This window comes from Artibeus jamaicensis, unplaced genomic scaffold, assembly GCF_021234435.1.
Source record: "Artibeus jamaicensis isolate MK-2021 breed Jamaican fruit bat unplaced genomic scaffold, CSHL_Jam_final contig_233, whole genome shotgun sequence".
Classification (NCBI taxonomy): Eukaryota; Metazoa; Chordata; class Mammalia; order Chiroptera; family Phyllostomidae; genus Artibeus; species Artibeus jamaicensis.
In genome coordinates, this window is record NW_026521486.1 from 69,839,391 (window position 1) to 69,864,242 (window position 24,852).

Below are 24,852 nucleotides of genomic sequence, written 5' to 3' on the forward strand. Positions count from 1 at the left end.
GATCTATGGACAGCAGGACAGAGAGGCCAACCTGCTGGGGCAGAGGAAGTGGGTAGCACCTGGGAGGCAGCACAGGGATGAGGGGTTGGGGTACTGCTTCCAGCCCACTTCTTCATCTGGAACTTGTTCTGGTTGTGAAAATTCATTATGCTATACATCTAAAATGTATACACTTTATTTTTTTAGTATTTCATTTATTTATATTTTTAGAGAGATGGGAAATGAAGGAGAGAGAGAGGGAGAGAAACATCAGTGTTTAAAAGATAGATCATACCCCCAGCTGGGGACCTGGCCTGCAACCCAGGCATGTGCCCTGACTAGAATCAAACCTGCAACCTTTCAGTTCGCTGGCGCTCAATCCACTGAGTTGTACAAGCTTGGGTTAAAATGGGTACATTTTGTGACTATGTTTTATTTCAATAAAAGTTTACCTTAAAAAAGAGATTTAGAGATGATCCCCTAAAGATGTCCATGTGCTAACTGTCAGAACATGTAAATATGTTACCTTAGATAATATGGTAAAAGGACTTTGTGGATGAGATTGAAGATCTGGAGATGAGAAGATCATCCAGCATTTTCTGGGCAGGCTCAGTACAATCACATGGGCCTTAATAAGAGGGAAGCAGAGGTGCCTGTGATACAGAGGAGTGTCATTGTGAGAGGACACAAGAAAGACTTGACCAGCCACTGCTGGCTTTGAAGGTGGGAGAAGAGGCCAAGAGCCAAGGAATGAAGGCAGCAGGTGGAAGCGGAAAAGGCAAAAAAAAACCAGATTCTTCCCTGAAGCTTCCAGAGGGAATGCACCCTGTCAAGATCCTGATTTTAGGTTTCTGACCTCTAGAACTGTAAGAGAATAAATTTGTGTTGTTTTAGAAGACTATTTGTGGTAATTTGTTACAGCAGCAATAAGAAATTAATACATGATACATTCAAATACTTAAAGTTATGAAAACTAAAGCTTCAAGAAAATAAGACAAAAAGATAAAAGTTCTAAGAAAGTAGCTGCCCAACAATTACAGCTGTCTGAAAACATAAAAGAATTACAACAGGAACTGGTAGATTTTCTGTCTATTAGAACTGAGGCTAGATGTCAACAGGCAGTGATGTTGAGAAATTAAAGTGAACTACAACAGACTGTGAAAATTTATACCAATCTAAAAATTTTATAAACTACAGAGCAAATGTAAAAGAATAATTACTTTTAAACAACATCAACTTTGAATATATTATGTGTCAATGAGCTTTGGCCACTATGTATTGTGTACATACCAAAGTCTCAGTTAATATGTTTTCTTTAAGCTTCTATTTATTCATCTTTAGAGGGGGGAGGAAAGGGAAGGAGAGAGGGAGAGAAACATAAATGTATGGTTGCCTCTCATGCATTCCCTGCTGGGAACTGGCCCGCAACCCAGGCATGTGCCCTGACCAGGAATCAAACCACGATCCCTTGGTTCACAGGCCCGCGCTCAATCCACTGAGCTACACCAGCCATGCCAAGTTAATATGTTATATATTTTATACAGAAGGACATACACATTATCTCCTAAAGTTGTGGCCATTACTCCTAAGTCACAAATAAAAACCTGAAGATTAAGGTTAGAAATCTTTATCCCAATACCTTAAAGTGGAATGAGCAGAGTCTAAACTCCAAAAATACACTTATCTTTAGAGAGAAAAAAGCAAAAACTTTCTCAGTTGGACACAAAGTAACATTTTAAATAACACATGTACAAACAGTACATCCTAACTTTATATACATAAAATCTTACTTTGTTTCATGTAGTGTTCTTTTCCTAAGTCGAAGAGGCGCTATGTTTGAATCTGGAAGGATAAAAGCACTTTCTTGTTTCTCAGTGGATAAATTTTGTTCTGGATCACTGATTACAGCCCTATATGGCAAAATGCAAAGTTCGACAGTTAAGTGGGACAATCTATTGTGCTAGCATTCACATATTTGTAAGCAGTTTTGGAAAATCCCATATAGGAATGCAAATTTACACTGCTATCAGAATTACATATCTGTTAGGTATTAAATGAATAATTACTTTGTGGCGGAGTAGTTGGGGGTAGAAATATTAATAAAGTGAGTTCACAAGATAATGAAAAGAGACACATTGGAGATTATAATAATTATTTCAATTTACAGAAAACATGCAGTAGAATATCATTCTTTTTGCCACCTAATGAAATCATTTTCTTCAAAGCTAAACTTAAGTCTTACTTCTGAAACCTCCCAGTATTTACATGTTGTCATGCAATCTAGCTAAGCAGGTGCCAAAACTTTATATAGTTTTTAAGGGTTATTAAACTTAGATTATGTTTTACAATTCATATAGTTAGTCCCACAGTTCCCAAATTGTATTCCAAGTCATCTCCGGGATGCCCCGGACACTTCCCAGGGACACTGCAAGGTATTTTTAATTTTCGAGAGAAACACAGTATTTGATATTTATTAGATACCACAGGAATTACTAGCTCAAAGTCATTTACAGTTTCAGTAAGACGCACCCCTTCAGTGACATCTCATCTTCGCACAGCTGGGCTTTCTACCATCCTGTGATAAAAAGCAAGTGCCATGTGAAATAGAAAGTGGGAGTGTGTAAACAGTATCGTAAACATTCCTGAGGTTGGAGATACTGTGCAGTGTCCAGGATGGTGCATCCACCCCATTAGTAAGTGGTTATGGCTACTTAAGAATAAATATATATATACCTTCTTTTCATTTATGTGTATTATTTTTTCCAATAGCCATGAAATTGTTAGGAAGTAAATATTCATTAAGTTGTTTGGACAAAAATATTTAATAAGTGGAACTGATGCGTATTTCTATTGGCCTAGGAGTACTGTGGAAAAAAAACTATTAAAACACTATGAGTGCACTGAGCAGAGAAAGTGTGGGAATGCCTGAGTTGGCCACTCCTTCACTGACCAAGGATACGGGCCGTCAGCCATAAAAAAAATATCTAATGAAAACTTCCTGGATGCACCTCTGGTACCCGACTAACTCTCACCTAGACAGGTGGTCTATCATCACTTGCTCCTCAACAATCTGTTTCTTCTTCTCAGCGGCCACAATCTCCTGATAAGAGAAAATAAAGAAAATCTCACTGTCCGTAAAACAGAATGACACTATGGTTAACACGAGAGTCCTAAAATCTAAACTATTCACAGTGCAGGAAGCTGAAACCGAACTGAAATCATTCAACCCCGTGGCGAAACTAAAAACAAACAAAAGTGTCCCATTATTAAAAGGACACTAATATTTTCCACACATATACTCCATTAATAAGCCTTGATCAACTTTTCTCAATTAGCGTTTTGACTAAACTCTCTTCATAACATTGTATGCTTTTCCAAAATTATCTCTACTGTACTTTAAGTCACGTCAGACTGGGGTGTAGTCAGTCAATTCCAATTAGACGATCCTGTAACTAGAATCACTAAAATGTTTCTTTTGAAGGGCAAATAAAACTAGTTAAAAAAATTAAGTCAGATAAAACTTGTTCTATTTTTATTTCATCTTTATTGTATATTTTCCATTACCATTTAGTCTCCTTATACCCGCTCCCCCCACCAGTCCCCACACTGTGGTCCACGTCCACAAGTCTTTTTCCATTTTGCTCAGTCCCTCCACCCCCTCACCTCCCCTATCACTAGGTGTCACCCTGCTCTCCATCTAGGAGTCCGTGCCCATTTTCCTTGTGAATTCAAACTTGTTCTATCTCTAGAATGTAAATGACTGTCACCCGTCTCCACTCCATCATTTCAATAAATGAAACCAAGTAAAGTAGTGCTGCTTAAGATGAAGACTTTGCAAGTTTAGAGAGAGTGCACTATTTAAAAGTGATACAAAATTCATATCGGAATAACTAAAGATGTATTATAGAAACAAAAGGTAGAAACTCCTAAGAAACAAGGAAAAGCTGAGCACAATTATATAAATGTTAGTCTATAATTGAATTTAGATTTTTGTTAGGCAGAAATTTAAGATGTACACTTTATACATCCAAATATGCCCCATATAGAGTTCATATAATTTAATATGTAATGGCATCTTGTAGTCTTAAGCTAGCGACACTTCATAATGACTTTTAATGATTTTGTTAAAGTTAGAAGAACTGTGTAATTACAGGTAAGCAAGGTACATTTTACATCAAAAAGTGATTCAGAAAATGAACACTGACTAAAATGTGAAATTATGTATAAAAGAAGACCATCTGGAACACAGATGTAAAACCCAGAACAAGCAAAAAAGGTTAGATTAATAAATATAGAGCCCATGCAGAAAGCCCACCTCAACTGTTGACATTTATGGTGGATTACATTTTGCAGAGAAGGTTAGAATCACCCTCAGGCACTTTGACTTAGAGGTCTGTGTAAACATAAAGCTGATTAGAAGCAGAAATCAACTGCCGTAAAGAGTCTGATAACACTGAAAAATGTCAAGCAAACTAGAAGAGATGAACATAAAAAAACACACACTCACTGCTTCTGTTGTCCGGTTAACTAAAATTAAATTTAAAAGTTGTCACCTATACTTTAAAAATAAATAAATACTAATTTTAATGTACTCAAAGTTAACTTATGTAAACATTTCCTCCAAAAACACAGATAAATGAGTACTACCACAATTAAGTGAAATACACTTGATAGTGAATTTATATACATTGCCACTAACAAAGTAATTGTAAAGAGATATCTACTAATACCCAGATGGCTTTGGTTTATATCAAGAACAATAACCCAATGGACCTTAAGTACATATTGGTGATATGCATTTCAAGTATAACTTTATACCCATCAATAAAACTTCATTTGAGATACTATTTTTGCTTTATAAAGTAACTGCTTTATTTTTTAGGATGATCCTGCCATACTCCTTATTCTATTAAGCATAACTATCTAGATAATAATAGGGATAGAAAATAATGCGTTTGTGGTTTTAGTAGAAGAACTATGACAAGTTAACGACTTGGGACATCCAGAAAAACATCAGTGCACCTGGTCGAGATTGATTACACAAGGCTGTCAATTCACAAGACCGTCATTCTGCATGAGTATGACCAAAATAAAACCCATATTAAACTTCCTCCCCTCAATGATAATGAAAATGTAACTGGCCAAATCCACATTGCATTATTATTATTCGGTCTATCTAAACAAGAATTTTCCCAACTTTTGAGCCAACACTCATTGGTATTCCATCAATCCATTACAGGTGTGCCTGAGATTTTAATCACCGGGTGTGTCTCAGGCGGCCAGTGGGCTCCAACTTCAAGCAGCTTGGTCTGATGGGTGGTAGACGCCCAATGCAACATAAAGATGATGCATCATAGAATCACATGTTTGAAACTTATATTTTTATTAACCAATGTCACCCCAATAAATTTAATTAAAAATAAACATAACGTTAAAGTGCATCTATTGAATAAAAAATAAAATTTTATTTTAATGTAAAAAATATGGTGTCTTTATCTATTTGTACCAGGACCAGACTAAGCAATACTCACCCAACACTATAATTGATTTTCTAAAAGATATAATATATTTAATATTGAGAGTCTAACTTGGAAGTTTGGCTTCCCTCTTCTTAAAGAGCATTTACTTTATCCCTGTTCTTTTCTTTAACTGCTCTGAATTTCTCTAGTTTTTTTAGCTTCTGACTTAGGAAAAATAACCAGACTACTTTGGGGGAGGGTTGGTGCCAAATAAGTCCACCGATATAAATAGCAGTCAATTAAAATTTGGAACATTATAAACAAAATTTTTACAAACTCTAAAAATTTTCATTTCTCCACAGTAAATATATCAAACATCAATCATTTATAAAAATGAGGACTCAATTTGCACATTAATAAATGTTCACCTCAGTCCAAATTCAATTGCTGAAATTATTTATGCAATTATAAACCTGTAAAATCTTGCAGGGCAAATTATCTTACCGGCCACCACGTTAAGTAAATGTTCTGCCAACTTACAGCGTCAGATTTTCTCCCCAGCTGCTGTGCACGGTAAGGGCTGTCTGCGTAGCGCTGCTGTAAGAGTGCCTTTCGATCTGGAGTGGTAAGGTCAGCAGTGAACGCTCCTTCCTCTTCCTCTTCCTCTTGTGCACACTGTACATGAAAACAACAAGCAAACCTCATATACATACTTTGCATATTTGTTTTTAACCAAAAAAAAAGGATTAAAGACCCACTGAACACATCAGTGGTTATTTGTGTAGGGTGTAACAGTACAAGCTCTGACCATTAGACTGCCTGGTGGAATTCCGCTCTTCCACTTTCTAGCTAGATGACCGCCGTGCCTTGGTTCACACATAGAAATGGGTATTAAAACAGGAATTAATAATAGTAACTACTTTGCAAACACACACAGAAAAAGATTAAATGAGATGACACATGTCCAACACGTAAAAAAGCACCCAACATACAATAAGCATTAAATACAACGTAGTAACTATTGTAACTATTACTGTCCATTTAAGTCTTTGTAAAGTTAATGAATGTGGATATGTCCACTCCTTTATAAACTTAAATTTGGAGCTGAAGTAGAAAAAGAGGGGGTGTATCCTTTGAGGTGAAGGTCCTCTGGGGTCCTGAAGAGATAGACACTTCATTCTTCTCGGATTATAAGATATACCGATGTTCCATTAACAGCGGCAAAAGTGTTCCAGTAGGAGAATCACTGACGAAAACTTGTCTTGCTTTTGAAACTCTTGTCTAAGAGATTTCACACCTTAAAATGCTGATAATAATCCTTTAGAGTTCTTATGAATCATAAGCTAATCTAAGTAAAATATTTAAAATGGTCTGAGGCACACTTATTATAAGTAATAGCAAGGCATATTAGACCAAAAAAGATGTTTCTACAATATGTGTGCTCTTTTTATAAAGCCTCATACATTACCTTGTCCTCTATCTTGTTTCTTGGAGATAGTTGATGTTCGGTATTTGATTTTGTCTTTTCTGCATTCCTCTGACTACACTGTTTATATCCTTCTTCCATTTCAGTTTTGCACTGCTGATATTTTTGTTTATAATTTCCTGTTGTTGCTGGCAAATCTTCAGGTACAACATCCTGCTCCTAAAGCAAAAAGAAAAAGTATGCTATCTGCCAGAAAAAAATCAAAATAATTATTAATCTGTCTTATTAAGATTAATAGGTTTATCACTTACCTTAACACTAATATCTATGTTCTCAACAGAAGTGATAGTTAAAACATTTAGCTGTACAGTATCATTAAGCAATCAGAGCAGACAGAACTGCTGAAAATGGGCATTGGCCTCCAATGCCAGTAAGTCTGAACCTTGTTTCCCAGTGAAAATCATCCCTGGTTCTAAAATAATTTGAGAAGACAATGAGCAACTTTCCTTTGTTTTTAGAAGTTCTAGATAGGCCTTTTTCCTCTTGCCCCACAAAACCTCCATGGTCAATCATATCTTCCAAACCGTCATAGGAATTACAGATCACTAATACTGAGAAGTACTGATTGCCATTTCCAGAATATTAAGATATTCTATCTTCTGGTATTTTTTTGGTTCCCTGCCACACTTCCATGGAAATGAGACATAATGAGCCAGAGAATAAGAGAAACCAGAAGCATTAAACAAACCCAGGGGATATGTATTGACCCAGAGAGAGGCAGTCACTTCAGGACTATAATGCCAGTACAACCCCTGAAAACTATTGATAACATCCAAGTCTAACCCAGAAGAGAAGGATGAGGCAAAGCTTCAGGGTAAAAACTGCAGCATGATACAGACTAGGGTACTATTCGTGCAATTATCCACAGTGAGACTGAGGAGAACATGAATAGAGCCAGTTAGGTGAGTAAAACTAACAAAGACAGAAAAGTAAGCCCTACTCATAGAATACTCAGAACTTGTGTTCACAATGTGAAATAAAAAAACATTATTTCATAATGTGAAATAATAAAATATTGTGTGAAGTATAAATATGTCCCAAGCAGATACCTTGATGTTAGTATACTGATTTATTCTATAGCACACTAGTAACCTAAAGAATGAGTCAGTTTCTAAGAAATAAATAGAATATTGTCAAACTACCAAGATCTGATCTACTATTCTGCCATAATTTTTAAATTCCTGGATTCCCTATTAGGATAAACCTATATTTACCAATTTTATAAGACACCTTAGTAATAAGACACCTTAGTAATACCATTCCTATATGAGAAAATAATGTAAAACAAAGTAAAATTATTTCACCAACATTATTGTTTAGGATGTTAATATATATAAAATACTTAAACTAAATAAAACATAGACTAAACCTAATGAAATTTCTAGATTAAATACAGTGCTAAAATGCACACTGTAAATCAGAATGTTGGTAATAAGAAATAAACACTAACCAGTTCATTTAGGTGATGCTGAGTATATGGCATTTGACATGGTGTGACCCGATCAAGAGCAGAAGATAAAATTTGGTGGGTCAAAATGAATATGCACTGTACTAAGTGGAATCTATTTTTAAAAATCCTAAAAATAAAATTAAATGAAACATTATATGCTATAATACATGTAATACTGTATCCAAATATTTGTTATATTAAATACCAAATAAAAATTACCTCTTCATCAGAGTCAATAAGGCTTCCCAAATCGAGTTGTGGGACCCTGAAAGAAATAATCTATGCAGACCATAACTTTTAAAAATAAGACTTTAATAGTTGAAAATTATATATGCTGACTCATAAAAAGTTACACTGAAGTCAATGGTGAGCTGATGCCTACCAGCTGTGCTAGCTTTTGTTCAATGCTCAGTAATTTTTAGCATATTGTTAACATAATATCATTAAAAATAAAATTACATAAACTTAAGAGTTAAATAAGTTATATAAAAACAAAAGTAATAAATACTCAAAGTCATTACTTGTTACTGATGTTATATTTCACTATTATTTGTGCCCTAGGGGTTATTATACATATACCCGTATAGTAAGATAATGGTATACATCTCTCCAAATCTGTGTTCAGTGTTATTACATAGATAGCTTGAAATCAACCACAATAGGATTATTTACACAGAAATTGGAAAATGCTATGAATCAGGACTTGATTTATTACTTAGTATTTATAAATTTCTTGCTATATATCCTTTATATCTGTAAAATTTATAATCAACTTAAAATATACTTAATATTATTTATAGTTAACAATTAAAATTTATATTAAGTTTACAGTACAGTTTCAGAAAACCAGTTGTTAAAAACATTTGCCAGCACACAACTGCCTGTTGTTACACACACGACATCCTGTACCTAGTGTTTGTACCGAGCTCCGTTCATTGCCTAGAGGAGCGTATGGGTACCTATTATGTAGAATCTCAAGAAATTTCTGATACTTGCCAATTTCATGTAGTTCCACTTAATAATTATTGGTTTTAATTTCTATTTTCCAAGATTCCCTATAATCTAAAATACTGCAAAGGACATAAAAACATATACTTCCAAATTTTAAAAGGGAAAAATATAAAGCATATGACCAGCCAATGTATCATACATAGTTCAAAATAAAATCATTTTAATAAGATTGATAAAATTGTCATATTCCTCAAAATAAGTTCCAATCAAATTCATTTTGACTATCCTAGTTACAAAATGCAAAATCTTATATATCTCTTTAATAAATGCACTTAGCTGAACTTTCTAAATAAAGCAATATTTATACATTTTCAGGAATATATAAGAACAATATTAAATAAAATAAAAAGCAAGAGAAGTATGATCCTTAATCCTACCATCCTATATAAAAGAGTTACTTTAATTTGGCATAATAACTTCAGGCCATCCACATGCATATAAATTTTCCTCTAGTTCACAATCATAGTTATATATATATATATATATATATTTCACTTTCTTTTTATCCTTATCAATAAATATTTGCCCATTAAATAGCTCAAATGTTAAAAAAAGTGACTTACACAGGAAAGGAAGGAGGATTCTGGATTGCCCATGATTTGGAAGTACATCCATGCTTTAATTTAAAAAAAAATGAATCAGTATTTACCCTTCATTTATACTTTAAGAGATAAACAATGAATCAATGCAATATGGCTAATTGTAACTTTTCTCAGTGAACTATATAAGAAATATTTATTAAGTCCCTCCCAACTATGCTTGAAACACAGAGACAGAAAGATAAACAACATACCGGGTTGGTAAAAAAAACTGCTACATTTTTTTCATACCATGGCTCTTATAGTGCTTAGTGGTCTTTTAACTTAATTCTAAACAATTTTGTTAGATTGTATTATGACAGCTGTCATATCATCATGCACTGAAAAAAAACTTATCAAAACTGGTAAATTTTTGTGCAGCCATTTTAATACTGAAGATGAAGGAAGATTTTCAGCATATTGTGTTTTATTATTTCAAGAGAGGTAAAAATGCAACTGAAATGAAAATAAAAAAGATTTGTACAGTGTATGGAGAAGTGACTGACCAAACATGTCAAAGTGGTTTGCAGAGTTCACTGGTACTATTGACATTTTGGGCACATAATTCTTTGCTGTGGGGCTATCCTGGGCATTTTGTTAACAGCACCTCTGTCATCTACCTACTAGAAGCCAATAGCAGGAGATAGCTGACATACTCAAAATGTCCAAATCAATAAAGTTATTGATGTAAATGAAAAATATGTCTTATTTTATGGAAAAAACTAAATGGACTTTTTGGCCCCTCTAACAGATAATTCCTACCTGCAGTCCAGCTGCTGAGAAAGACACTCACTCAAACAGACAATAACGGGAAAAATAAGTGCTATGACAGAGCAGCTACATATACCATATATGCCCAACCTCGTCTAGGGAATTGTTGAAATTTACAAAAGCAAAAACAGCCTTTACATATGGAGCTCTGCAGGGGGAGTGGGAGTTACCCAGAGGAAGAGAGAAGACAGGGAACTGCTTCAGCAAGAGGAGCAACTTTTGCTGATGGAGCCCCAGGCAAGAGCCCTTGGAGAGGGTACAAACCCAGAGTGTGAGAAAGTAACGGCCAGAGCTGTTACTTTGTAATAGAAGTAAAGGAACTTGGACCTCATCCTAAAGGTAATGGGGAAAATGGTGCAGACTTTAAGCAAGGAAATGACAAATAAATACATGTATATATTTGTAAATATTCAGTCTTATTGCCCCCCTCAAAACTGTGCAGAGAACAGAAACTTACAGTGAGCTTAGCCACTGTAATAAGAAATATGTATGAAATATGTATGAATCTTAGGGAAAGGTGAAGTTAATAAAAACAGAAAATAATTTACCCAGCTCATTCTGAAATATTATCTAACTATTCATTTTTGTGATTCTCATAGCAAATAGAGATGATATATAAGACTGAGCTTCATCATTGTGACCACAAGCGTAAGAGAAAACAAATTTGCCTCTGTATCAACTTTAATATGACATTGTTTTAAATACTATCCTAATAAACAGTCAAAATGTAGATACAGAAAATCACAAAAAGATTATTTCAATGTAAGTATATTTTAATATATAATAATCAAATAAAATATATTAGTTATATTTAATTAACTTTACATAGTAATAAAATAATATACAGAGGGTCCAGCAGAAGCAAGGTCTACTTGAGTGTGGTTGGTAGGGTAATAGTATGGGTGTAATAATTTATAGTTTTAATTTGAACACTTCACCTAAAATGTGATATGGTGCGCTTGAGTGTGATGTTGTTAGGTTACAGAATTACATGCTTATGATTTTGTAATAAAAGAGTTCGTAATTTTAAAAGGGCATAATTTGTGCCAGATCCTGCAAAATAGCAGTACATTTTCATCACACATTAAAGATTTTCTTAACTGTACGTGGGAACACCATGACATTATCCAATTGTAGTAAGAAAATCCAAACAGAATTTAGCTGTAGTTGTCACAGTCGTGATCATCATCATTGTTATTCCCCAGAAAGAGCTTTAATGGACTTGTAGACAGTCTTCTGAAGTCATTGGAGTAAATATTTTTGAAATGGTAGTTATCTTTCTTTTTTGCTAGCCAATTTGATGCTAGCCAATCAGAATAAAGATAACTTACAGTTTATAAATTTCTAAGCCAATCCAGAATACAAAATTGTGTTAGCCAACCCAGAATAACATAGAGTTCATAAATCCCTAAGGCCAGGAGTCAGCAACCTCTGGCCCAGCTGTTTCTGTAGATGAAGTTTTATGGGAACACAACCAGGCTCATTTATCTACAGGGTGTCTGGATTCCCACTACAACAGCCGAGGGGAGCAGCTGCAACTCCACAGCCAAAATAGTTAAAGCTAAAAATATACACTACCTGGGCTCTCATTTCAGATGTTGGATTATGTGTGTCCTGTCTTTTTTCTAATTGACTTTGTTTTTTAGAACAAGTTTAGATTCACAGCAAAATGGAGTGTAGGGTACAGAAATTTCTTATACACCCCTCACACCACACATGCATAACTCCCCCCATTTAATAACACCCCCACTAGAGTAGAACATATGTTACAACTGATGAACCTACATTGACACACCACTATCACCCAGCTCCATAGGTTACATTAGGTTTCGCCCTTTGCGTTGTACATTTTACATAGGTTTAGATGAATTTGTAAGGGTATGTATACTATCTTTTTCAAGCTATTTTCTGTTACTACTTAAAATTGTTATTATTATGACTACATAATATTCTATCTAAAGGTTGTGCCACACTTTATAGAATATTTTTCAGTTGAGGACTGCTAGCCAAGATGGTGGCATAAGTAAACACAACTTGCCTCCTCACACAACCACATCAAAATTACAACTAAAATATAAAACAATCATCACTCAGAACCATCAGAAATTGAGTTAAATGTAAGTCTGACAACTACAAAATTAAAAAAAAAAACACATTCAACCAGACTGGTAAGAGGGGCAGAGACATGAAACAATCTGGTTCTATATCCACATGTGGTGGGAAAAATTCGCAAGTATATCTCAAAAGCAAAGAGACACAGCAATAAACCAGAGCCCCATCCCACAGTTCCAGTGCCAGAAAGATAACTTCCTATAACTTTTAGCTGCAAAAATCACTGGGGCCTGAGTTGGTAGAAGAAAGCTCTAGAGACTCAAGCAGTTCCTCTTAAAGGACCCTTACATGGACCTACTCAGACTCACTCCCTCTGAGCTCCAGCACCAGTATAGCAGCTTGAAAGGCACCAGAGGCATAGAGGAAGAAACTGAAGCATCTTGCACCAAGATGAGAACTCAGGGACAGCTTTTTCCCAAACAGAAAGGCAGGCAGAAGCCATTATCTCTTCTCTGAACCCTTCCCCAACAGAGCCACAGAGCTGGCAGGGAGGTGCCATACGTGAAACTCCATCAACCTGGCCTAACACTATTTCCCCACTCTGAGATCCCCTAAGACTATATTCCACCCAGATTATGGGCCCACCCAAGCTGTTAACAGAGACTTTTCCATATGAATGGCTGGTCTTGGCTCATGTTTCACATCTTCCTAAATCCTCTCAAACAGGCAACAGCTGGCCTCAGTGATCATCCAAGCCCCATACCTCTTGATAAGTGTCCCAGGCCCCAATATTAGCAACAGCCAGCCTAGATTCACAGCTTTGCTTTACCTGGGAATCTCCAAGCCCAGCACAAGTAGCAGCCATTTCAGACTGTTTTGTAGCTCAGGATGGCCCTGAGCAAAATACAGATAGGGGCTGACCTTGGCCTTCACCACCCAAAAAACCCCAGAGCCTGCGCACCCAGTGGACAGCTACAGACCATGTCAGACATCACCAGCCAACCCCTGCACAGCTGATCCTCCAGGGAGGATGGATGTTGGTGGTCACAGCCAATTCTTCCAGCTGACTGGCCTGAGTAAATCCCTCCCATTGACCTGCCAACAGCAATTAAGGCTCAACTACAAGAGGAGGATGTACTCAGCCCACAAGAAGGGTGCACCTTGAGTACCCAGCATGGGTGATGGGGGAGGCTATGCCACTGGACCCTACAGGACACCTACTATATTAGGCCAAGTTTCCAAGACAAGGAGTCATAGTAACTCTATCTAGTACATAGAAACAAACACAGTGAGGCAGCCAAAATGAGCAGACAAAGAAACATGGCGCAAATGAGAGAACAGATCAAAACTCCAGAAAAGGAGCTAAACAAAATGGAGATAAGCAGTCTATCAGATGCAGAATTCAAAACACTGATTATAAGGGTGCTCAAGGAACTTAGTGAGCACCTCAACAGTGTAAAAAAGATCCAGTCAGAAACAAAGGATTCACTAATTGAAATAAAGAACAACTTCCAGTGAAACAACAGTAGAGTGACTTAAGCTGATAATCAAATCAATGATCTGGAACATAAGAAAGTAAAAAAACAATCAATCAAAACAACATGGAAAAAAGAATAAAAAAAAGGGGTAATGTAAGGATCCTCTGGGACAACTTCAAGGATTTCAACACTCATGTCATAGGGGTGCCAGAAGGAGAAGAGAAAAAGCAAGAAATTGGAAAACTATTTGAAAAAATAATGAAAGAAAACTTCTCTAATTTGGTGAAGGAAATAGACATGCAAGCCCAGGAAACACAGAGTCCCAAACAAGATGAATGCAAAGAGGCCCACTCCAAGACACATCATAATTAAAATGCCAAAGGTTAAAGATGAAGAGAGAATCTTAAAAGCAGAAAAAAAGAGCAGCTAGTTACCTACAGGGGAGTTCCCATAAAACTGTCAGCTGATTTCTCAAAAGACATTTTGCAGGATAGACAGGATTGGCAAGAAATATTCAAAGACATGAAAAGCAGGGCCCTACAACCAAGACTACTCTACCCAGCAAAACTATTATTTAAACTTGAAGGAGAGATATAGAGCTTCCCAGACAAGAGAAAAACTAAAGGAATTCATCATCACCAAACCATTATTATATGACATGTTAAAGGGACTTAAGAAAAATAAGATCAAAACTATGAACAATAAGTGGCAGTAAATACACATCTATCAACAACTGAATCTAAAAAGCAAACTAAGCAAACAAGATGAACAGAGACAGAATCATGGATGCAGAGAGGGTTTTGATGGTTGCCAGATGGGAGGGATGTGGAGAAATGGGTAAAGAGGTCAGGGGATTAAGAAGTACAAACAGATAATTACAGAATAGCCATGGAGATGTAAGGTACAGTATAGGAAATGGACTAGCCAAAGAACTTACAGGAATGCCCCATGGACATGACAATGGTTGGTGGATTGCCTGAGGGGATGGGAGCTGCTGGGTGGAGAGGGGCAAAGAGGGGAAAATTGGGACAACTGTAACAGCATAGTCAAAAAATATTATTAAAAGAAATAATAATATTGTCCAATTGCTACTATAGCTTAATACACATGTCAATCTCATTTTTTTAAAATGTGGCACCAATTTGCAATACACCAACTGTACTTCTGAGTACTCTCAATATTACATTTCCTCCCCAATTTAATCGAGGCACAAAGGTATATCGTTATGTGAATTTTCATTCCCTTGATTATTAGTAGGTCTGAACAACTTTTTATATTCTCATCTCCCATATGAATTTATCGGTTGATCTTTGTAATTATATTTGAAGCATTAAGTACCACTCTTTTTTTAAAAAATTCATGCATTATTTCTTTTACTTCCAATTTTAGAAATGGTAACTGTTAACTACAATTGTGATACTTTGGTGTTAAACTCTAAGAAACAACAACCTGGACATCTGGGATTATTTTTTCTTAAGGAACAAGAGTTCTGGAAAAAACGAAAAACACGAACTTGTCCCCTAAATCCAACACCAGAAATCCAACACGTTTCTAACAGGGAAATAAAGGCATTAAGTTTAAAAGAAGATATTATTTGAGCAGTAAAAAAAGGCAATTTTAGAAATCTTTCTTTTAAAGAACTTAAAGCATGAGCTTTCACTACCAACCAGGAAAAAGGTTCCTAATATGATAAGCAAATAGTGAGAAAGAATGTAATACTGTACTTGATGTTTTGACTAATAAGAAGTCTGCTTTGATTCACATTATCAAACACTTCAGTTTGTTTTAACACATAATATTGTAAAACATTAGCACACCAAAGTACCACCTTATTATAAGGTGTAGGAGATCGTTCTGCATAGTGTGGGCCAGCTCCCACTGGGAGATGCACAGGACCCACGCCCTGTGGGGGTTCTCCCGTGGGGGATCAGGCCTGCTATGTGCCTGGGTCACTTGAGTCTTGCTTTTTGCTAAAAACTCCCTCACCTGGATTTGTGGCAAACATTCACTGCAAAGTAACTTCCTAAAAACTATGCTAAACCTTCCAAGGACCACTGTAACCAGTTCATTCACTTTTGCCCTTCTCATTTGCAAATATCCCTCTTCTGTGATGTGATTAGGTGGCATTGGCTCCTTTGTTTTCTGTAAAAGGTAACCACCTAAAGCAATGTGCATAGTAAATGAGGGCCATCATGTCATGTTCGCAGAACCCCAATGACGGTTGGTCCCAGCAAGGGTCAGGTCTTTTGCTCCCCTTGAGAGAAAAGCCATGCCTGCCCTCTTCCTCCACGGGACTAGGTAGTCCGTGTGAAGGTCTCATTTCATCCATAATGACGCAGACACTGTGGGCCGGTGCCCACATCAGTAAGGGAGATGGCAGAACTAACACAGATCCTGAAGTCAGCACTGAAGTTCAAAATCCTGGCAAGTCACTTATCTCTGTCCGCCTCACTTTTTCCATATTTAAAAGCAGGTAAAAATAAATCCTGCTTCAAAAGTTTATTGTAAGAGTTAAGTGAGATAAATTATGAAAACATTTATCATGGCTCACTGACAAGCAGTAGGCAATCAATATTTGGAATAAGAACAGCAAGGAAATATACATCACTCTTACGTGTTTCTAAACTAAACTTTATATATACCCAATTATGTGGTGGATGGAGGAACAAAGTAGCTTTAAACGTCCTTAATCGATGATATACACAACAGTATATGACAGAAGTTGAAAAGAATAAAAGTCACAATAATAGAAGCCCAGATTCTCTTCCTACCTAGTTAACACAAAATATGAATTAAAATATTCATATTATTTTTCTTTCTACTGTTTTAATTTTTTTATATTTTCTGCAGACATACACAGATAATTTTTAAGTAATAGTAAGAAAATAGCAATAAACTTAATATTTTAAAATAAAACTAAATTTAAGCAGTTACTAATTTTTAAGTACTGATTACCTTCAAGTTTAGAGGTTCAATTCTTTAAATCAGGGAAATATTGATCTTAAATATTTGTGAATATAAGTAGTCAGAAAACTTCAAGAAAGGAGTCAGAAAGTTGACTCATACTACAAGAGGGAAATTATATAGCACACCTACTTGCAGTGGCTTCTTTCTGCCAGAGAATGACTGAGTTTGACTCCTACAAGCGACAACTCTTTTAACCTCTAAATCCATTCAGGTTCTTGTTTAGATTGTGCAGTATACCTTGAAAAAGACAAATATATACACACACATATATTAAATATAATAATCCCTACCCTAATTTTAAGTAAATCGTACAAATTACATAACAATATGTCATAGAAATCCTGTGGTCACTTTTACTTCTTTCACTGAACTTAGGTAACTGTGATGAAGCAATTACATTATGTGAGGAAACATTTATGGGGTAAATTCTAGTCTGAATAATGGCCCCCCTAAGATGTCCATATCAAATCACCTGACCCTATGAACATGTTACCTTACGTGACAAAGTTTAGGGTTCAGAGGTGCGATGGAGTTAAGGGTTTTGAGATGTGGAGATTATCATGGTTTAACTGGTGGGTCTGCCAGAATCACCAGAGCCCTTATAAATGGGAGGCAGGATGATCAGAGCAAGAAAGAGAAGATGTCAGGGTGGAAGAGAGGTCACAGAGAAACAAAGGCATTTGCCACTGACTTTGAAAAAGGAGGAAAGGTCATGAGTAGTTTCTAGAAGCAAGAAGAGACAAGGACTGCCTTCTCCTCAGAAGCCTCTCCAGAAGCAACCGCCTGTGCTGACACCTTGATTTTGGTCCATTCTGCATTCCGACCTTCATAACCATAAAGTAATGGATTTATATGGCCTCAAACCACTACCTTGTGTTAACTTTTTACAGAGGCAACAGGAAACTGATGCATGCACCTCTTCTCCATCACAAGATGGTTTCTACTTTCTTTATTCTTTTCCTAAATCTTTATGAGTTTCAAGTTTTCTAGAGTAGGTTGAAAATATTTATCTAATACAAAGAACAAAGTGGAGTAAATGATCCAACTAGTAATTATGAGGTGATAGGTAAAAATGCCTGCAAAATAATCAACTTGGAAATATGTACAAAATATAAGTCATATAAATATCTGTCATCCAAATTCTGAGTATTTTATTTCATACTTCAACCTCATATTATGATACATTCTTGTCTATCAATTCATTCATATTTTCTTTCTATATTATTAGACTTGGGTTTATTTTTACAGTAAGATATTTTTGGTTTGTTTTATTTTTAAGGAAAGTTAAGCTGGCATAGTGCTTGGAGTCCGATAGGCTGACATTAAAATCCTTATTTCTGACACTTTCCCATAACATAAGCTTGGATAAGAACTTAATTTTTCTGAGCCAATATATGTAATATGTAAAATGAGTTTAATGTTAGTACCTTTCTCACCCTCCTGTATCATGTGGAACATGGTTAACATTCAATACATCATTATTAATATCACATGTAAAATAGTTTTATTTCATGTCCAATGGAATCTTCTTACCTGAAAGGTATACCAACTCTTTATTAATGTATCCATATGAGTCCCTTCACCCCATTGCAAAGCCCTCTCTCCTAAACACCCCATTCCCTAACACAGGAATTCTACCCGGGGAAGTCAGGAAGACTTACCAACCAACAGCAGACATTATGAAAAAAAAACAAATCATTAGATTTCAAAATACTACTACAACACCAACAGATGGCTTGCTTTTTTCACAGATAGCTTTCTCAGAGAAACAACTCTTTAAAGTTGTCATCGGTTTGGTGGGCAGAGGGGTTTGTTGTTTGCTTTTGATCATATCACAAGAGCTGTTGTTGGTATTTGCCATGATGATTAGTGGCCAACAAACCCAGGTTGAGATAAGGGTGTGCAACAATCAGCTAGGTGATTTTTTTTCCAAACATCAGTCATACAACTAATTATACCTTAGTAATTACTATAGTCACTTTGAATTGCTATTGGTCACTTTAAATCACTATAATTAATTTGCCAATATGAAAAGCAAAAAAACTTATACCCTCAAATCTCCCGGTCCACCTCAATGGCTTCTGTCTTCACCCAAACTGCTCCCACTCATGACAGGTTATTGCTAGCATGCAGTGAACATTATCCTATCATCTTCAACACTACCAAAAAGAATTAAACTCACTTCCCCCTTTTCTCACTTTTTAAGAATGCTTATTTCCTATTTGAATTATCAACACTTTTCTCTTGATTAGTGATATATTAGTGGCTATACTGTTGCTTATACCAAATCAGAGCACAGTGGAAAGCAAAGAGTAAACTGATCAAATCCAGCCCACAATCAAGGAGTAAGAAATGAGATTTGAAAATATTATTTGGTATTTTAAGCTCCAGGCAGGCAGGGACCGAGGAAATCTATCTCAGCACCCAGGTGATAACAAAGTCAGGTATCTTAATTGAACCTGGGGTCACTGATAATTTCAAATGAGGCAAAGTAATTCCCCTGCATCGTTCCTCCAAAAGTTGAGATCATACCTCGAGGCCATGGTACTGGAAAAGTACTAAAAGGAATGCTCCAGGTTCTTCCTATCAGGGACACAAGGAGGTGCCTGCTTAGCGCAGTAGGTAGCGCGTCAGTCTCATAATCTGAAGGGACATAAGGGACAGCCATCCAGACTCGGTTCCCTAAACTGGGTCAAGACCTGGTCCGAAGTGGGAGTACTGGGAAAGCTATAAACTGGGGCGATTCCACCAACAAACCCTCTTGAGACGCGTGCAGACAGGCCAAGCTGAAACAGGGACAGTTCCCAGCAAAGGATCCAGCCCACTCAGGCCTGCGTCTGCAGGTCGCCTGACAACAGGCGCCTCACCTGGGCCTCCAACCTTTCTCTCAAATCCACAGTAAAGAAAGTGATCGGCCCATCCCTTGCTCCATCCACGACACCTCCTTCAAGCTGTGTTCTCCGACCCCAGCATGCGGGGCAAAACCCTGCAGCCCCCTCAAAAGTACTCACCAAGAAAAAGAAATCCCAGTGGGAGCCGGGGAGGCAGGGAACCTCACCTTCCCCACCTAGCTCCGTGATGCTTCTAAAACCCGGGGTGGGGTTGGAGCGAACTCACTCAGCTGAGCTCTTCCAGCGCAGGGAGAGGGCCAAAACCAGGCCCGGATCGATGGCTGTTGTATAATTCTTCATTTAGGTGAATTCTATTGTAACATATTTTATAGAGAATCTACCAGGTGTCAGCTCCAAGAATGATTTTTTAACTTATTGAGGTTTTCTTTTACTGTACAATATTTTTTACTGTTGTTCAATTACACTTGTCCCAGATGTTTTGGTGAGAAAAATATTTTAGCATGAGCTCTCAAGGAGCTAACAATTATTTAAAAGACAAGATTGCATATGATATTATAGAGAGATATATAGACATAGATAGATTATTACTTTATTTATATGTGCATGTATGCACAAATATATATGATGACTTATGATTACAAATTAAAATGCTGATGTAATAGGAACACACCTAGGAGTCGGGAAACCTCCATTTCATTGGTTGCTCTGCACACAATGTCTTTGGGTGTCAGCTCCTCTTCCATAACAGGAGCCGTCTGGTTGGAGGTATTGCTAAGGTTCCATTCCACTCTAAGATGCTTAACTTTCCTGAACCGCACTGGGTAAATATCAGCTACCCAAACTAGAACTAAGACTATCTGAAGCCTAGTCCAGTTCTCTTCCCACAAAATCAAGTCCTTCTCTACCCTGTAGTTTCTTTTCAAAATTAGCTTCCTTCCCCGACCAGTGGTTTGGTTAGTTGGAGCGTCTTTCGTAAACTGAAAAGTTGCCTGTTCATCCCGTCAGGGCACATACCTAGAGTGCGGGCGGGTTCTGTCCCCGGTCCGGATGCATAGGAGGGGCAACCAGTGGATGTTTCATGTCACCTCTCTCTCTCTCTCTCCCCCCCGCCCGCCCCGCCTCACCTCTGCCACTCCCCTTTCTCTCTCTCCCTAAAAACAATGGAAAAATGTCCTCAAACTATATGTATTTAAATTCCCAGTTGGAGCCAGTTTGAGAATAAAAAGACAAATACATTTTAAAAACATTAAAACAGTAAAGTTAATGGTTATAAGATCGTGACTTCCCTGCATGCCATAAAATTTATCTACTCATTATCCCCACGTAGAAAGAAAAGCAAAAATGAGCTGAAAAGTAATAATGAAACAAAAACTAAACTTCAACTTTCAAAAAATGTATCAAAGACCTTCAAAATTTTAGTACCCAACCAACATTGCCCATTCCACAAACAGATATTCAAGAAAATAAAATATCTTTGTCTATTTCTGACACTTAGGCGTACTACCCCTAAATTGCTTTGGTGTTTTGGGATGGGGTTCTCCAAGCAATTAGGAACATGGTCTAAATAAAACAAATCTATCTAATCCAGTTATTGTGTTAAAACATCTGTATAAAAACAATAATCTTTGATTATGTGTTGGTTGTATAAATTATACTTTTTTGCCACAATACACTTCATTACTTTACAAAAGTTGTTGTTATTATGCCAATTAATTCTCTATACACAAAATGAAACCAAATTAACCCTGTTAATCTATATTATTTTCAGTATCAAAATAATTTGCATTTGAATCTCAACAAACATCTATTGAACACCTACTATCTGGAAATACATCCAGTGTCATAAAAAGTAAAAGTACATAAGTCTGCTTAATATTGGCCTCTAAGCTGAGTTTAAAATATTTGCTGAGTCACTACTATATAATGAGATATAGTTTCTAAAGAAACTTACATTTGTATACAACATCATTGGAAAGTTAAAGAGTGCTCATTTCTTCATTAACTCATTTTACAAATTTTTTTGAGGGCATAAGGGGTCAGTACCAGATCTAGTACTATATATAAATAGCAGTGAAGTGAACAAAACCAGTGTTCTAGAGAAGGTTACAATGTAACAGAGGTGACAACCATTAAATAAATAAATAAATAAATAATAATATGACGTCAGGTAGCAGTTGGTAGGGGATGTGGTGTACTCAGGTATGGCTTTACTGAGGGGGATTCAAAGGGAACGGCAAAGGTAAAAGGCCTAAGGAGAGAGCATCCTTGTCAAGCTGACAGATGTGGCTGGAGCAAAGTGAGCCAGGGAAAAATGTAGCATAGGGGCCAGAGATAAGCCATGGTCAAGTTTTTAGTGACTTGCAGGACATAATTAGAACTTTAAATTTATAAATATGACAGGAAGTTATTAGAGGGTTTGGAAAAGAGAGGCTCTAATGCTTTAAAAGGAATAATCTGGCTGTTTATAGAAAACAAATCGCAATGAAGAAAGAAAGGATGCGGAAAAACTGAGCATAAAGATACTACTTCTTTGTTCAAATCCCTGTCTAGAAGTTTTGTGGGATAAATTTTAGATGTGATTCACATTTAAATCAATAGACTTTGAATACAGCAGATTACTCTCCATAGTGTTGGTGGGCCTCGTCCAATCAGTTGAAGAACTTAAGAGCAAAGACTGAAGTTTCCTAAAGAAAATGCACTTCTGCCTCCACAGTGCAATGTAGAAATTCTGTCTGAGTTTCTAGGCATCAACTTAAGTTCTTAACATCAACTTTTACTTGAATTTTCAGCCTGTCAGCTTGCCTTACAGAATTTGAGCTAGCCAGCCCCCCAAACTGAGCCAATTGTGTGAGCCAATTTCTTCAAAATCACTGTGTGGGTGTGTATGTAGGGGTATGTGTTCTAGTGCATCTGTTTTTCTGGATAATCCTAATATAAGAGGAAAATAAAATAAAGTAATAAGATCTAGGAACATGAATTGATTGAATCACAGGAGATTCCTTCTAATTAGAGGACTTCATATAAGAAAATGACATTTGATTGGAATCTTAAAGGATTTGTTTATTAATTTGTTCATCAAATATTGAACTCCTCTGTTGAGATGATATGGATACAGTAGTAAGAAAAAGTAATTAATAAGGAATCCCTGACTCATGGGTCTTACACTCAACTGAGGGGAGAGATGCTAACAATATAAATAAGTAAATTACATCATATGTGAGGATAGGGTTATGGAGAAACATAAAGCACAAAAGAGCCAGTAGGAAGTGACAGGCGTGTGTTCCATAACTCCTGAGCATGAACTTATTTTGTCCATAGATATTTTCACCTTTTTATCATACTATAGCAGTTATTTATTATGCTTATCATTTATTGTCTGTCTCCTTGGAATTCCAGAAAGGCAGTTTGCTTTTATTTTTTTTAATGGTGATAATTCCAGAAGAATCTCTGGTACACAGAAGACACTCAAAATATTTAAGTATATGAAAGACTGTCTGCCGTCACTCCGATTGCTGTCTTAAGAAAAGACTATGGGGTGTTAGAAGTGGGAGCAGGAAGTTCCACTAGGAAGCTATTGCAATTATCCATGAAATCGAGGAGGGGCCATTTTAAGTGGGAAGCAGTGACCAAGGTCTGAAAATACAAAGCCAGCAGGATTTGCTAAAGGACCAAATCCTCCAAAGTTTGGGACCTGATAAATTAATCAAAAGGATGGAGCTGCCATTAGCTGAGATGGGGAAGACGGGGCAGAATCGGGATTGGGGTGTGGAGTATCAGAAGCTCGGTTTGCATTCTAAATGAAAGCTTTGCCGGATAGAGCAATCTTGGGTGTAGATCTTTGGATTTCATGACTTGGAATACTTCTTTCCAGCCCCTTCTTGCCTGTAAGTTCTCTTTTGAGAAATCCGCTGACAGTCTGATGGGGACTCCTTTGTAGGAATGGAAGGACAGATAAAGAGCTTCTCAGATAAGATCAAATTCAAGGAGTTCATCATCACCAAGCCCTTATTATATGAAATGTTAAAGGGACTTACCTAAGAAAAAGAAGTTAAAAAACATGAACAGTGAAAGGACAGCAAACTCACAGTTATTAACAACCACACCTAAAACAAAAGCAAACTAAAAGGACAGCTAGATCAGGAGTGGAAACATAGAAATGAAGATCTCAAGGAGGGTTAGCAACAGGGGAGTGGGAGGAGGAGAAGGGGGGAGAAGGTACAGAAAATAAGTAGCATAGACAGTAGATAGAAAATAGGGGGGGCAAGAATAGTATGGGAAATACAGAATCTAAAGAACTTGAGACACATGATCATAAACTAAAGGGGCGTAATGGTGGGGATGGGGGGGTAGGGTGGAGGGGAATGAAGAAGGGGAATAGAACAACTGTAAGGGCATAATCAATAAAAAATAAATTAATAATAAAAAAAAGAAGCTCGGTTTGCGCTGTGGATGTGAAGTTCAAGTCACAGGCAGTGCAGTTCTCCATCAGCAGAGAGCAAACCAGAAACATTTTCTCCATTGTTCAGTAGAGTTTCCATTAGGATACTTGTAATTGTTCCACTGTATAACTTAATTTTCTGCTTTCTATTAAAAAATGATGAATAGTGTCTTCGAACTTCCTTGCCCCACCCCCGGGTGGAGGTTAGCTGACTATGAGGGTCAGTACTTGTAAATATGTGTCCACTTTTATTATATGGCACTGTCAATGACCTGAAATCATCAAATAAAAAATTATTCGAAACACAGAAATACTGAAAAATTTCATTTAT

The 24,852-nt window shown here is 36.6% G+C and overlaps 1 protein-coding gene across 2 annotated transcripts in view; it reads right to left on the bottom strand.

Moving 5' to 3' along the window:
• Positions 1 to 20,307, bottom strand: part of CAPS2 (calcyphosine 2) — a 40,283-nt gene extending 19,976 nt beyond the window's left edge. The window contains exons 1-8 of one of the 2 annotated variants that reach the window (XM_037144723.2): positions 20,243 to 20,307; positions 17,361 to 17,468; positions 9,949 to 10,001; positions 8,594 to 8,639; positions 6,907 to 7,083; positions 5,979 to 6,113; positions 3,012 to 3,079; positions 1,770 to 1,889 (exon numbers count right to left, since the gene is read on the bottom strand). In XM_037144723.2, the coding sequence (XP_037000618.2) occupies positions 1,770 to 1,889; positions 3,012 to 3,079; positions 5,979 to 6,113; positions 6,907 to 7,083; positions 8,594 to 8,639; positions 9,949 to 10,001; positions 17,361 to 17,438 (677 nt within the window). In that variant the 5' untranslated portion in view covers positions 17,439 to 17,468; positions 20,243 to 20,307. Of the gene's footprint in view, positions 1 to 1,769; positions 1,890 to 3,011; positions 3,080 to 5,978; positions 6,114 to 6,906; positions 7,084 to 8,374; positions 8,502 to 8,593; positions 8,640 to 9,948; positions 10,002 to 17,360; positions 17,469 to 20,242 lie in introns of those variants that run through there. The other variant, XM_037144722.2, reaches the window with a different exon arrangement.
• Positions 20,308 to 24,852: the final 4,545 nt, after the last annotated feature.